The 17,068-nt window shown below is 34.7% G+C and overlaps 1 protein-coding gene across 1 annotated transcript in view; it reads left to right on the top strand.

The window, feature by feature from the left end:
- LOC136038925 (uncharacterized) overlaps positions 1-17,068 on the top strand; it is a 156,629-nt gene that overhangs the window by 50,095 nt on the left and 89,466 nt on the right. Inside the window, exon 7 of the mRNA XM_065722432.1 lies at positions 343-499. Coding sequence (XP_065578504.1) covers positions 343-499 — 157 coding nt within the window. The remainder of the gene's footprint in view (positions 1-342; positions 500-17,068) is intronic.

Genomic DNA, 17,068 nt, shown 5'->3' with positions numbered 1-17,068 from the left:
TTTGACTCTTAAAAGGACACTGCAACTCTTAATTGTCAATTGAATGTGCCTCCTACAGAGTTTCCACGACTACTCTTTGCATGCAAACTGGCCGAAAACACAAATTAATAAAAAAGTGGTACTAGTCAGCCTTTGAATTCTATTCCTCTGAAGGGTACATAAATCAATCTATTAAATAAGCCACATTAGTCAAACAACCAATTTTCAGCAACGAACAAATTGCTTTGGTCTCCTCCCTTTGTATGTGTAATTTTTCCAGAAGAAACAACAAGGTAGAGAACTAACTAATGAACCTCTTATGGAATTACTCTCCTAGCTAATTCACTATTTTCTTTATTAAAGAGGAGAAAAGGGATTCAGCAACCCCAAAGCATTCTAAGAAACGAGAAAGGAAAGAACTAAAAGCAGAAGAATTCTTTGTTATGGCACCGTCACTTAGTGAGCAGACGAGACGAATTACTGGAAAAGACTATTCTTCGTTCACGGCATATAAAATCAGGTAAATTATCAGTTGTTTGCAGTGCTGTCACGTCTCATATTTTTTGGGCAAAAACTTGGTAAATACCAAGATCACAAGCTGTTTCTAGTCACATTCTGACAAAACTTGTCAGAATGTCACATTCTTCATTCACGGCATATAAAATCAGGTAAATTATCAGTTGTTTGCAGGGCTGTCATGTCTCATATTTTTTTGGGCAAAAACTTGGTAAATACCAAGATCACAAGCTGTTTCTAGTCACATTCTGACAAAACTTGTCAGAATGTCATATTCTGACAAAACTTGTCAGAATGTCAGATTCTTCATTCACGGCATATAAAATCAGGTAAACTATCAGTTGTTTGCAGTGCTGTCACGTCTCATGTTTTTTGGGCAAAAACTTGGTAAATACCAAGATCACAAGTTGTTTCTAGTCACATTCTGACAAAACTTGTCAGAATGTCACATTCTTCATTCACGGCATATAAAATCAGGTAAATTATCAGGTGTTTGCAGTGCTGTCATGTCTCATATTTTTTGGGCAAAAACTTGGTAAATACCAAGATCACAAGCTGTTTCTAGTCACATTCTGACAAAACTTGTCAGAATATCACATTCTTCATTCACGGCATATAAAATAAGGTAAACTATCAGTTGTTTGCAGGGCTGTCATGTCTCATATTTTTCGGGCAAAAACTTGGCAAATACCAAGATCACAAGCTGTTTCTAGTCACATTCTGACAAAACTTGTCAGAATGTCATATTCTGACAAAACTTGTCAGAATGTCACATTCTTCATTCACGGCATATAAAATCAGGTAAACTATCAGTTGTTTGCAGTGCTGTCATGTCTCATGTTTTTTGGGCAAAACTTGGTAAATACCAAGATCACAAGCTGTTTCTAGTCACATTCTGACAAAACTTGTCAGAATGTCATATTCTGACAAAACTTGTCAGAATGTCACATTCTTCATTCACGGCATATAAAATCAGGTAAACTATCAGTTGTTTGCAGTGCTGTCATGTCTCATATTTTTTGGGCAAAAACTTGGTAAATACCAAGATCACAAGCTGTTTCTAGTCACATTCTGACAAAACTTGTCAGAATGTCACATTCTTCATTCACGACATATAAAATCAGGTAAACTATCAGTTTTTGCAGTTCTGTCATGTCTCATATTTTTTGGGTAAAAACTTGGTAAATACCAAGATCACAAGCTGTTTCTAGTCACATTCTGACAAAACTTGTCAGAATGTCACAGTCTTCATTCACGGCATATAAAATCAGGTAAACTATCAGTTGTTTGCAGTGCTGTCATGTCTCATATTTTTTGGGCAAAAACTTGGTAAATACCAAGATCACAAGCTGTTTCTAGTCACATTCTGACAAAACTTGTCAGAATGTCACAGTCTTCATTCACGGCATATAAAATCAGTAAACTATCAGTTGTTTGCAGTGCTGTCATGTCTCATATTTTTTGGGCAAAAACTTGGTAAAGGATTGCTGAAAAAGACTATTCTTCGTTCACGGCATATAAAATCATGTAAACTATCGATTGTTTTCAGTGCTATCACGTCTCATGTTTTTTGGGCAAAAACTTGGCCATATCTCCCACAACTCAATCACAATCTCCCACAACTCTAAGTACGAATTAAATTCGAAAATAATTTGTTAACATTATATTTTGGCGAAATGACTTGGCTATATTTGTTGATATAAGACTTCCTATAAACTTTTTCTTATGGAGAAAAAATGTTGCCATTTTCCTGCAATTAAGATTAAATTATCAAGCTCTTCCTTGGGGGCTTAATTACAACTCAAGTTGTTCTTCATACTTTTGCGTGAATTTCAACCAACCAGATTGAAGGTGGTTTAAAAATTATCTACCTTTGAGATTCCATTAGTGTACCCCCTATGCCAATCCGGGATCCAACCTTATGTTGGTTTAGATTAAATAAGAACCAAAGTATTTGTATAGAATCTTGCGAAAGTTCTGTCAGAATGTGACTAAAAAAAAAACTTGTTATCTTGGTATTTACCAAGTCTGGACTTGTTTAGATAGACTAAAAAAAAAAGAAAAAAAAGAAAAGAAGCTGAAAAAATGGCTACCTCAAAATTTTGATCGGACGCCTTTGAGGAACAGGGGTTGCCAGGGAGGGAGGACTAGTTGCCTTCAATCGTTTTTAACTTATAAAAGGGAACTAGAAGTTTACATTTCCAATCAAATGAGCCTCCTCTGAAGTTCAAACCCTTCCATAAAAAAACTTATACGCCCACGGAACTTAACTTCCTTGTTATGTGATCTTTGGACTATTTTTTCAACAAATAGATACCTCAAAATTTCAATCGGATACATTTAGAAAACAGGACGTAGGGGGGGGGGCTATTTGCCCTCTGATCACTTTGCCTCTTAAAAAGACCACTAGAACTTCTTATTTTGAATCCTGTGACCTCTCTCCGAAGCTTATAAGACAATTATTTCATTAAAAACCATAAATGCCCCAGGGTATAGCTCACAAACGTTGCCTTGAGGGCTGTGAGGGGGTTGTGATCCTCAAAGACATAATTACCGAACCTTTTAACTACGCTGAAAAGAACAGCAATCTCTAAATTTCTGGTTAATGCGTTTGAGGAAATAATGGGTGGGGAGAGGGGAATGGAGAGCTGTAGTTTCATGGTTGCCTTCTAATCACTTTCGACTATTACAAAGGGCACTAGTGCTTTTAATATCCAATCGAATGACCCCCTTTTGAGGTTTCTACGACAACCCCTTCTATGCAAACCAAAAAAAAAAAATCTCCATAATTCAAAAGGGTGGACACGAACCCCCAGAGCTCAGGGACAAGGGTTTTAAGTTATGCCCTGGGGCATATAAGGTTTCTACGGAACGGGTGGTTGTATACAATTCAGATCAGATGGGGCTCATTTGATTGGAAGTAAGAGGTTCTAGTACCCTTTAAGAGTCAAAAGTAAATGGAATGCTACTAGACCCCCCCCCACAGGCCTTGTCTTTTAAATAAAAAGACACCATGTGGAAGCACACTGTAAAAAATGTATATCGAGAATCGATTTGGGTATTAAGTTCAAACTTTCAGAGAATACATAAGGGGGAAGATCAATTGAACAAAAGACAATATGTGTAGGCTACTACTAATATTACTGCAACTGCCACTGCTACATTTACCACTACTACTACATCAGCTACTACTTTTGTTGCAACTACTGGTGAGGGTAAGAGCACTGAGATGAACATTTCAAGAAGTTTATGAGCATATAGGTGATCAAAAGGACATATCAGAAATGTTATAGCAATGGCTAATTGTATTAAGTTGAAACTTCCAGGACTTGATGAGAGGGATGTTTAACTAGCAAAAAGGCCATACATTAACACTACTGCTGCTCCTAGTACTACCCTTAGTACCATTAATACTTGTACCAATACTACTACCGTGACTGCTATTCCATCTCGTAAAAACAAAAAACGCAACAAAACTTATCTTTCTGGGGATGCTATTCTTCCAAATCCCTCTGTTGACTTCTCCAAAAGGAGGTTCAGTAGACATTTAAAACTTTGAGGTTTTGGAATGAGGTAAATGAATAGTGGTATAAAGGATACCTTTGTATACCTGGTGCCGTGAATATAGGAATTAAAAAAGTCTTTATGCATGCTTGAGCCCTCCTCCTTTCACCGAACTGCTTATCTAATTTAGATATACTTCTCTTATATTTTAGGCTGCTATCTATATTTTTGCGGCAGTGCCGTTTTCTTGGAGTAGATATTTCGGCTGCTTGGCTCTGATACTTGTCTCGGTTATTTTCTTTTTACCTAGCCCAGTTGTTGCCATAACGATGTGCTTGTTTTTACCGGTTGTTCATTGTAATGTAACACCCGTTTATATCCAAATTAATTAAAAAAAATTTTCCACAAAGCAAGTTTTCAAAGCTGTAATTCCGTAAAGGCAATTAAATATATTTTTAAATACGTCAACAAAGGCAGCGACATGGAAGTTTTTGGCTTGCAGTCCGAAATCAGTGATATCAATGAAGTCGAACAATATCAGGCTGGGTGATACATAAGCAGTAATGAAGCTGTGTGGCGCATTCTTTCATTTCCGATGCATGAACGAAGTCCAGCTGTTGTTCACTTAGCGGTAAATTTACAGAATGGTCAACGTGTTTATTTTTCGGAATCCAACGTGCGACAAAGAGCCCTGAATCCACTGGATACAAAGTTACCTGCTTTCTTCGCGTTATGTCAAAATGATTCTTTTGCAAAAAAACTGCTGTATTCTGAAGTGCCTATGTATTACACGTGGAATGCTAATAAAAAATCATTTGAACGCCGAAAACGGGGTGAGTCATTCACGGCCAACCTAACATCTTCAAAGAAACCACGATAGGAAGAATCTATACCATTCACCCCAATCAAGATGAATGCTTCTTTCTCCGCCTGCTTTTGGTTAATGTACCCGGCCCGACGTCCTTTGAGCATTTGAGAACTGTAAACGGGACTATACATGCCACTTATCGTAGTGCACGCCAAGCTCTGAATTTCTTGGAGAACAACCAACACTGGGATAATTGCATCAATGACGCATGCGAAATGTCAACTCCAAGTCGAATTCTTGCATTGTTTGGAATCATATTGACAACTTGCTCTCCTTCATCTCCTAAAGAGTTATGGGAGAAATACAAATCGCAAATTCCTCCAGATATGTAGGTCAGATATGACCTTAGACTTTACAATGGAAATTTATAACTGCACTTTAGTTATGATTGAAGATGTGTGCTTATCTATGGCAAACAAACTTCCCAAGCATTTGGGAATGCCTTCACCTAATCGTACTGCTGCTATTTCTACATGTGTAGAATTGGATTGTGAACAAAGTTACAACACGATTGATCTATTGTCTTATGTACAAAAAAAATATTTCTACGTTAACGTCTGAACCGAAAGGCAGTTATGATCAAATAATACATTGTATCGATAACCAAGTTGGAGAAATCATCTTCTTGAATGTGCCAGGAGCTACTGGTAAAACGTTTCCAATTAGATTGCTTCTGGCATCAATTTATCCAAAAATGACATAGCGTTGGCAATTGCGTCGTCCGGAATAGCCGCAACGTTGCATCCTGGTGGGAGAGCTGCTCATTCCGCTTTGAAATTGCCTCTGAATATGCAATCTACAGAAACTCCCACGTGCAACATTTCCAAATCATCTGGGATGGGTAAAGTAATGCAACAATGCAAACTTATTGTTTTGGACGAGTGCACAATGGCGCACAAAAAATTGCTCGAGGCTCTCGAGCGATCATTGCAAGATTTGCGAGGAAATTCTAAACCCTTTTGCAGCACATTAATATTGCTTGCGGGAGATTTCAGGCAAACATTACCTATTATTCCTAGATCGACACCTTTGGGCGAAATGAATGCTAGCCTGAAAAATTCTTATTTATGGGCACACGTAAATACATTAAAATTAACTATAAATTTGCATGTCCGATTGCAAAACGATCACTCTGGTGAAACACTTTCAGATCCATTGCTGGAAATTAGAAATGGAATGTTCCCAGTTGACTCAATTTCAGGACATATACAACTACCTCCTGAATTCTGTAATTTAGCGTCAAAAAATGATTTGGTTGAAAAGGTATTTCCGAGTATTCTAACCAATTAAAAAATCATAAATGGCTAAGTGAACGAGCGATTCTGGCAGCCAAGAACAAAGACGTCCACGAAATCAACAATATTATTCTGAGCAAGATTCGAGACCAGGCAGTCATTTACAGGTCAGTCGACACAGTTCTGGAATCAAATGAAGCGGTTAACTATCCATCAGAATTTTTTAATTCCCTGGATCTCCCAGGGTTTCCACCACACGTGCTTCAACTAAAAATAGGCGTATCAGTAATACTGTTGTGAAATATTAACCCACCAAAGCTTTGCGATGGCACGCGACTTGCCGTAAAAGAACAATGGAAAACGTAATAGAGGCAACAATCTTGACAGAGCCTTCCGAGGGTGAGGCTGTTCTTATTCCTCGCATTCCCATCACTCCAACACATCTGCCTTTTCATTTTAAAAGATTGCAATTCCCAATTCGATTAGCATTTGCAATCACCATCAACAAAGCTCAAGGGCGATCATTAGAAAAATGCGGCATAGATCTTAATACGGATTGTTTTTCCCATGGACAGTTGTACGTTGTATGTTCTAGAGTTGGTAAACCGGACAATCCATTTTTTGCACAGACAATGGGACTGCGAAGAATGTTGTATATCCACAAGTTTTACGCAGTTAAAAATTAGCACATATCTGTTGTATACACATATGAGAATCCATATATAGAAGCCTCCCGCGTATCGCAAGATTGTGCCAGGCAGTGAAGCCGCCTGATCCCAGCTAGTAACACATAACAATGCAAACAACTACAACAAGTTAAAATCCAAACAAGTAATACACTTGAAAATGCAAACAACTATAACACATAGCAATGCTTGCAATTATAACACATAAATGCTATCAACTATAATACAATTTGTAGTACTGCTAAGAACTGTAACACAGATGATGCTATCAACTGAAACGCCTAAAATTGGTAGCAGCTACAATATATAAAATGCTAACGACTATAACACATAACAAGAGCCAAGAGCTCATATGGCACTTGTGACGAGGTCGGAAAAGCCAACATTTGGCAATGTTATCGCGGTGATTTTTTTTCTGGAGGCTACCCTGATAAGCACCATCTGCACGGGATTTCTGCCTCTGAAGCTGAATAGCTTTTGCTATAATTTTTGATCCCTTTAAATCCATCGCTTGATTTAGCTCCTCCTACGCTTGCTGGCCCATACTATAGCAAATTCCAGATTTAATCACCATAAATCGTGATCCAATCTGACATTTTTGCTAAAAGTGTTAGTCAAGGCCAGACATTTAGAAAAGGTTTTAAAATTACTCTAAAAATTATTACGAAAAATAGCAAAGCAAGAAAAAACAACTCATAAAAATTGACTCTATCAGGAATTGAACCTACGACCTTCGGAGTAGAATATTAACACCATATTCACTGTGCTATGCAGGTTTGCAAGGAGACATTTTTAAAACAAATTTCCTAATTTTTCCGAATTGACCGTCCCTCCACCCCCCCCCCCAGATGGTCGAATCTGGGAAGCGGCTATTTCTAATTTAATCTGATCTGGTCCCTGATATGCTTGCCGACTTTCATCGTCCTAGCTTATCTGGAAGTCCCCGAACTAGCAAAACCGAGACCGACAGACCGACGGACAGAAATTGCGATCGCTATATAGCACTTGCCCAACGAGCAAGTGCCATAAAAATGCTAACAACTATAACACATCAAAATGCTAACAACTTTGATATGAATTATAGTGTTATATATAGATTACACAAAAAAGCTAACAGCTATAACCCGTAAAAATGCTAACTATAATATAAATTGCAGTGTCCCCAGTTATAATACAAAATATGACACGTAACAACTTAAAATGCTACAAGACATAAAAATGAAAACAATTATAATATAGATTGTAGTGCTAACAACAATAATACAGAAAATGCAAACAACTATAACACGTAACAATGCTAACAACTGTAACATATTGAAATGCTATCAACTTTAACACATAAAAATGATAACAACTATAACACGTAAAAATAACAACCGAATTCTATAACACAAATAATGCTAACTACTATAACCCATAAAAATGCTAACAACTAAAACACATCAAAATTCTAACAATTGTAATGCAGAAAATGCAAACAACTATTGGCTAACATAACAATGCTAACAACTGTAACATATAGAAATGCTATCAACTTTAACATATAAAAGTGATATCAACTATAACACATAAAAATAACAAATAAAATTCTATAATTCTATAACACAAATAAGGCTAACTACTATAACCCATAAAAATGCTAACAACTAAAACACATTAAAATTCTAATAGTTGTAATATAAATTATAATATAATAGTGCTAACAACAATAATACAGAAAATGCAAACAACTGTAGGCTAACACATAACAATGGGTTAAAACATATAGAAATATATCAAACTATAGAAATGCTATCACTATATAGCAACTATAGCATACTAAATGCAACTAAATACTAAATAGCAACTAAATGCATATACAACTATAGGCTAACACATAACAATGATAACAACTGTAACATATAGAAATGCTATCAACTTTAACATATAAAAATGATAACAACTATAACACATAAAAATAACAACTAAATTATATAGTTCTATACCACAGATAAGGCTAACTATTATAACCCATAAAAATGCTAACAACTAAAACACATTAAATTCTAATAATTTTAATATAAATTAAAATATAATAGTGCTAACAACAATAATACGGAAAATGCAAACAACTATAGGCCAACACATAACAATGCTAACAACTAAAACACATTAAAATTCTAACAATTGTAATACAAATTATAATATAAGAGTGCTAGCAACAATAATACAGAAAATGCAAAATAATAATACAGAATCGTAGGCTAGCACATAACAATGCTAACAACTGTAAAAAATGCTATCAACTTTAACACATAAAAATGATGACAACTATAACACATGAAAGTAACAACTAAAATTCTATAATTCTACAACACAAATAAGGCTAACTACTATAACCCATAAAAATGCTAACAACTAAGAAACATTAAAATTCTAACAATTGTAATATAAGGTATAATGTAATAGTGCTAACAACGATAATACAGAAAATGCAAACAACTATTTTCCAACACATAACAATGCTAACAACTGTAACATAAAAAATGCTATCAACTTTAACACATAAAAATGATAACAACTATAACACATGAAAGTAACAACTAAAATTCTATAATTCTACAACACAAATAAGGCTAACTACTATAACCCATAAAAATGCTAACAACTAAAAAACATTAAAATTCTAACAATTGTAATATAAATTATAATGTAATAGTGCTAACAACGATAATACAGAAAATGCAAACAACTATAGGCCAACACATAACAATGCTAACAACTGTAACATAAAAAATGCTATCAACTTTAACACATAAAAATGATAACAACTATAACACATGAAAGTAACAACTAAAATTCTATAATTCTACAACACAAATAAGGCTAACTACTATAACCCATAAAAATGCTAACAACTAAAAAACATTAAAATTCTAACAATTGTAATATAAATTATAATGTAATAGTGCTAACAACGATAATACAGAAAATGCAAACAACTATAGGCTAACAAATAACAATGCTAACAACTGTAACATATAGAAATGCTATCAACCTTAACACATAAAAACAATAACAAACATAATACGTAAAAATAACAACTAAAATTCTATAATCCTATAAGACAAATAAGTCTGACTACTATAGCCCATAAAAATGCTAACAACTAAAACACATTAATATTCTAACAATTATAATATAGATTATAGTGCTAGCAAGTATAATACAAATAAGGCAAACAAATATAAACAAATAATGCAAACAACTATAATAAATAAGAACACTAATAACTAAAATACATAAAATACTAACAACTATAATATAAATTGTTGTACTAGCAACCATAATACAAACAAAACTAACGACTATAACACATAAAAAATAAATGCTAACAGCTATAACACATCAAGATGAAGCATCTATAATACAAAATTTAGTGCTAAGAACTATAACACAAAAAAGTAAACAACTTTAATGCATAAAAATGCTAACAACTATTTTATAATTACAGTTCTAACAACTATAAATCAAATAATAACAACTTCAATGTATAACAATGCTAACAAATAAAACACATAAAATTGTTAACAAATATAATATAATTTGTAGTTCTAACAATTATAACAAAAGTATCGCTATCGACTATAGCACAAAAAATGCTAAAAACTATAATACACCAAGATGCTAACGACCATAATATAAGTTGTAGTGCTAACAGGTATAACACGCATAATACTAACAACTATAAAACATAAAAATGCTAACAACTAAAGCACATAAAAATACTAACCCCTATAATCTTGGGAAGAAAATCTGGAGAAATTTGGGGAAGGTAAACAGGAAGGGTGTGCGAAAGCACAGAATGGCTGGCCCCCAACCCCCAGTTGCACTTCCTGGCTGAAGGGCCAAGAAACGGAGATCAGCACCGCCGGTACAGACTGTAAAGTCTAATGCCGTATCCTTTTTTTAATGCTAACAATAGTACAATCATGAGAATATTAGCAACTATAGTGTCAATTATAGTGCTAACAACTATAACACAAATAATGATAAAAATTATAACACCTAATAATGCTAACATCTATAACACAAAAATATTAACAACTATAATATAAACCATAGTTCTATCAATTTTAACTCAAATAATGGTAACAAATAACATATATCAATGGTAACAACTATAAAAGATCGTAACAATTGTAACACATAACAATGCAATAATAAAATGGCCAATATAATAACTAATAACTATAACATATAAAAATGGCAATAACAAACAACTAAGACATAATAAATTGGTACACTTACTTTTAGAAATTCAAACTCTTTCTGGGTAGTGAACGACGTTCATGGGTCATGTCGACTACAATATTTAAATATGGCAGTAGAAAGCTTATTAGAAAGGATATAATATTTAAACAGGAAGCATACCGAGGGCCGAAAAATCCAAAAGGCTGCATAATGTCATCATCTTCGCTCTTAAGTGTTACAATGCAACATAAGAAGCATATGAGTACGAAAGGCCAGAATGACCGACGAGAGTGTTGAGCTGCTGACCGCAGCGAGGTTTTGAGAACCTTAAAGCCGTTCATACTAAATGTTACATCCATACTAGACGGTTTTTGGTCAGCCGATGTAAATCCTGAAAGGATCCCAAAGAAGGATGCTTTCGTTTGCTCATCTTCCAATCCCAGATATGGTAGAAGTTCTGCATAATACGGAAGGTCTAACAAAATTTTCATTTTGGTAAAAATTCTAGTTGTTTTCAAATTTCCTAGGGCGTCGGTTGCCCCTTCAAACACCACTATTTCTTTTTTTTGATATTTTTTTTCTGATAATTTGCATTTAATGTACTTCGTACTGTTAGCTGGAAGGTACTCACTCATAGGACCCAGAATAGAGGCAAGAACATCAAAGACACCTCCAAGAACCCCCGTTTTCGAAGTGGTCAATATTTTTGATTCAAAATTAAGTGATCCATCACCATGTTTTGAAAATTTATTTTCCACCTTTAGAACTTCATTTGAAATAGTAACAAATATACTTTTGGAGGGGTCGTATTCAGGTAAAATAGTGGAACCCTTGAGCAATTCAAGCTCTAGTCCATCAAGGGTGATAGTGGTCTCTATTGTAGTCCAGACACATGGCATTAGAATCCCAGGAGAATCTGGGCCGTCAGAAAAAGGGAAACGTTTCTCTTTGGACTCCGAGATTTTATCAGAAATTCCGGTCTTATTTATATTTTCTGACAGGATTTTCAAGATTGTAGGAAAATCTGTCTCTTTGAGCGAGACACTCATTTTAGTAATTTTTGCTTTTATTGATATGTCATAATCTGATGTGTCCCTCTTTAAAGTTCTTCTTTCTATTTCTATTGTGAAAGTAATGGGCTTCGTCAGACTTCTTTGAAAGTAGATCTTCCCGTTCTTGTACACTCCTGTCAGAAGCTTAAAATTTTTTAGTTTTATAGTAACTTTTTGTCCTTGGGTTTTGTCTTTAGGGACAAGCTCAAAATGATTGTTTAATGTGATTTTACTAAAGTTAAAGACGACAACAAAGCCTTCAGTTGAGTCTCGAGGAATTACCACAGTAGGTGTAGCTATAGAAACATCAAACGTTACCCGAGTTTTGAATATTTTCTTTGGATCCGCGATAGTCTGCTTTGTTGAAGCTTTTTTTGTAACTTCAGATTCAGTTTTACGTATTGAAAGAAGAAATCTCAAAATGTCCTTAACGGCTCCACTAGGGTTGAACAACAGTAACTGCGGGGCAATTATTTTTATATTCATATGATGTTTGACGAAATCGCTCAGATCTTTATATTTCAATGAATATATTCTGACAGTAACATCTAGAGGGGTTGCTTGATCAACCTGTTGAAGAATTGAATGGTAAGCCGTTTTATTAATTTTTGTATCTTTTATTTCTACCTTACAGATTCTAAAGTGCCATTGCTGTTCAACCTCTGAAATGTTTGCTTTTAGGCTACCTTTTGTGATTTGGAGTGCCACAAGAGGGTGATTTTCAACTCCACAAAAATGTGCAATATTTAGCACCAATGAAGACAAACAAATGTTTAATGAAAACCAGCGTTGTTGCCTTTCCTCGTTATCTTGGTAAATTGTGTCTTCTTCCTCAGTATGATATTTTCCTTCTGTTAGTATCTCCTTATCAGGCAATGGTGGCATCCAGGCCTCAATGATCTTAAAAACCACTCTAAAGTCTGTTGAATCTGTAATAAAAATCTGTAAAGGCAAGACGTTGATGGTCAATTTATGCTTGCACATAATATGGTCCTTTTTGGTGCTTTCATAATGAACAGATACTTGGTTACTACAGTCTTTTAGGCTAAGAGAGTGACGCCTAATTAAAGCATGATTTCCAATTTCTACTATAAAATTTTTTACTGAGGCCAAAACTCTAATATAGTCTGTATGGAATGTTTTCGAAAAGTCGAAGTCAATATCTTCAATTTTCACTTTTATATCCGCCACATTTCCATTTAATTCATCGTCTTCTTCAGGAACGTCTTGTTCCTGATAAACTTCCTCAGAATCTACTGCATTTTCTTTTTTATTATTTTTAATGAGGTCGAAAAGGTAGGATAGAAGTGGCCCAAGCAAGGATCTAAGTGACCAGCTGGAATTCTCTTTATCTTTGCAATCTTTTAATTTCCTCCCAAATTTTGATTTCCAGTGCCCTTTACGACACCAAACGTCAAGTTCATTAATTTTTACAGTCTTCCTAAATAGCCCTTGTTTATTTTCTGAACTGCAGAAAAGCTCCTGAAGGGTCATACCCACCGTAAATGGCCTCTCTTCAATTTTTCTTTCACTTTTGATGTTGACATTCCTGATGGTTAGATCGATGTTTCGTTTGAAAAAGCCTACCAATTTTTGTCGAGTAGAGGAACCAGTTGTAAGAACATTTTCCTTTGCCTGTTCTAATTTCATATCCAACTGCTCTTGGACGTTATCGTTGGATAACGTTTTGAAGTCTCCTTTTGATGATGTTTTGATAACGTTATCGTCATACGTTTTTGAAGACTCGTCTAATGTTACGTCGGAAAATCTGATATTCCATTTTTTAGAGAATATTATTGGGAACGGGAATTCTATCAAAATAGAGCCTATATGGCCTATCGTTATTTCCAAGGGAAAATTCAAGTATGCCAAGGCTTTCCGCTTAAGATAAATATCTTTAATTATGAATTTCCCCTTCAATAATTGAAGGTCAAAACTGAAACCTTCAGCCAAGTATTCTTGTATGTTAACCTTAATGGTGCTTGATATTATTTTCTTGGTTATTTTGAAAGCCATTATTCCTCCACTCACGATAAGTAGTTTGGATGATACTTTTTTGACGAAATGAAACCAATTTTTCATGATTTCCCAGACGTAGTTAATCAGTTGAATTGACATTGAACTCTTTTGCCTAAGTTTAGTATAACTAAGTTCAGTATAAGTTTACATCAAAGAAATTTTATTATTGCGTTTACCTTTTAAAATTTCTACTCTTTAAGGTTATTTTGCTTTTTTTGAAATAAATAAGAAAAAATGTAACACCAGTTATTTTTAATTTTAAGGAAGCTCCGACGTAAGGTGGTTAACTATGATGCCACATTTTTTTTTCAAACCCCAACTTTAATTGCGGCATAACTTTACTAGCATGTTGTGGTTTTGTTTATGTATGGTAGATTTTTATTAGTATTAAAAAAAATAGTTTTTTTTTAACTGAAGGTAAGGAGCGACATTAAAACATAAAACGAAGAGAAATTACTCCGTATATGGAATGGGTTGTCCCCTCCTCAACACCTCGCTCTTTACGCTAAAGTTTTTATTACTGTTGTAAAAAGTAGAACTGTGACAAAGAGTCAAACTTTAGCGTAAAGAGCGAGGGATTGCAGAGGGGACAACCCATTCCATATACGGAGTAATTTCTGTTCGTTTTAAGTTTTAATGTCCCTCCTTACTTTCAGTTAAAAAAACTAGTTTTTTTATTTAATTTCTGAACCTTTTATGAATTAATGCATGTTTGTTTTTGGCTCTCCACACATAAATTATTAAAATCAAATTTGCATATTAATTTTTTTTTGGCTAAATGGCTGTCTCTTAGTTTTGATCAGACGATTTTGAGAAATAAGGGGTGGGGAAGGAGGCCTAGTTGCCCTCCTAGTTTTCGGTTACTTAAAAAGGCAAGTAGAACTTTTAATATTTAACGAACGTTTTATTGGTAAAAATATACGTAACTTAAAAATTAACTTACGTAACAAACTTTTACATTCTTATATTTGTATTATGTATATGAGGGGGTTTATCCCCTCGTTAATACCTCGCTCTTTACGCTAAATCTTAAGTTTTGTCCCAATTCTTTAAGAATGACCCCTGAATCAGAAAGGCCGTAGAATAAATAGTTGAAGTTACTAAAAATACTTTAGCATAAAGAGCGAGGTATTTATTTCCTCCTAAATACTCGCTCTTTATGCTGAAGTATTTTTAGAATCCCTCATATGCGTAATAATCTCTGTTCGTTTTAAGTTTTAATGCTACTTCTTACTTTCAATTGAAAAAAACTTTTTCATGTTTATTTTCTCATTGTTTTTTTCATAGTAATGCTAGAAAATTCCGCGCCCTTTTCATTGAATTTCTCTTCCCCCATGACATATTCCTCCAAGGAAAGATCCCCCCACATAGCCCCCTCTCCTCAAACCCACCCCCAAACCAAAAAAATCCCCCTGAAAAGGTCTGTACACTTCCCAATAACCATTACTGCATGTAAATACTGGTCAAAGTTTGTAACTTGCAGCCCCTCCCCCTGGAACTGTGGGGCAGTAAGGCATCCCCAAAGACATAGTTATTATGGTTTTCGGCTATGCTGAACAAAATGGCTATCTCAAAATTTTGATCCGTTGACTTTGGGAAAAATTAGCGTGGGAGGGGGCCTAGGTGCCCTCCAATTTTTCGGTCACTTAAAAAGGGCACTAGAACTTTTCATTCCCGTTAGAATGAGCCCTCTTGCAACATTTTAGGAACACTTGGTCGATACGATGACCCCTGGAAAAAAACAACAACAAATAAACACGCACCCGTGATCTATCTTCTGGCAAAAAATACGAAACTCCACATTTTTGTAGATAGGAGCTTCAAATTTTCGCTATAGGGTTCTCTGATACGCTGAATGCGATGATGTGATTTTCGTTAAGATTCTATGACTTTTGGGGGGTGTTTCTCCCTATTTTCCAAAATAAGGCAAATTTTCTCAGGCTCGTAACTTTTGATGACAAAGACTAAATTCGATAAAACTCATATATTTAAGATCAGCATGAAAATCTAATTCTTTTTATGTATCTCTTAGTATCAAAATTCCATTTTTTAGAGTTTCGTTTACTATTGATCTGGGTCGCTCCTTACTACAGTTCGTTACCACGAACTGGTTGATAAGTGAGTGCGAAGCATGTCCACTTTGGCTGCTAATTAGTTGATAAAGTGCAAGTAACGTGTATAGTTAAAATACGTTTTGACTTGTTAAGTGTTGTGGTTATTGAGAGGAGGGGAGGTGGGATATTAACAAAGAATGAAATAAAAATGACGTCATGACTTTAACCTTTACAATGCATGTCCTTCAGTTTAACGAACAGTGGGTTTGACAAGGTTCAAGTTACTATAATAAACTAGCTGTAGGGGTGGTGCTTCGCGCCACCCCCACACCTAGTTGGTGGGGGTGCTTCGCGCCCCCCCAAGCCCTCCCGCGCTCGTAAGTCGTTACGCGCCATATTAGTTACGCGCCATTGTAGTTGTGTCCCTGTGTCCCACCTGTGAATATAGATATATATTCAAAATATATATTCAATATATATATATATATATATATATATATATATATATATATATATATATATATATATATATATATATATATATATATATATATATATATATATATATATATATATATATATATATATATATATATATATATATATTTTTAACTACGTAAAACTTACGAATATACAACATTCTTTGCTGACTCATTGTCTGTCCATATAAATAGATTGTCAGGTTTACCAACTCTTGAACATGCCAACATAATAATTGTCCATGGGAAGTTCAAGTTCAAGTTCATTTATTTATTAATCGCACATACATGTATATATAAGTGACATAGGCCCATGGGGAGACAAGCTCGAAAAACTAGGCCTAGACAAAGATAAAATAATAACACGCTAAAATACAAAGATAAACATGACGGCAAAGATACAATAACACAACAATAATATGAAAGTAGCAGCTAGCCCAGGA

The sequence above is a fragment of the Artemia franciscana genome, chromosome 18, assembly GCF_032884065.1.
Source record: "Artemia franciscana chromosome 18, ASM3288406v1, whole genome shotgun sequence".
Classification (NCBI taxonomy): Eukaryota; Metazoa; Arthropoda; class Branchiopoda; order Anostraca; family Artemiidae; genus Artemia; species Artemia franciscana.
The sequence above is the reverse complement of the archived record's forward strand: the minus strand, read 5'-3'. Positions and strand labels throughout refer to the sequence as shown.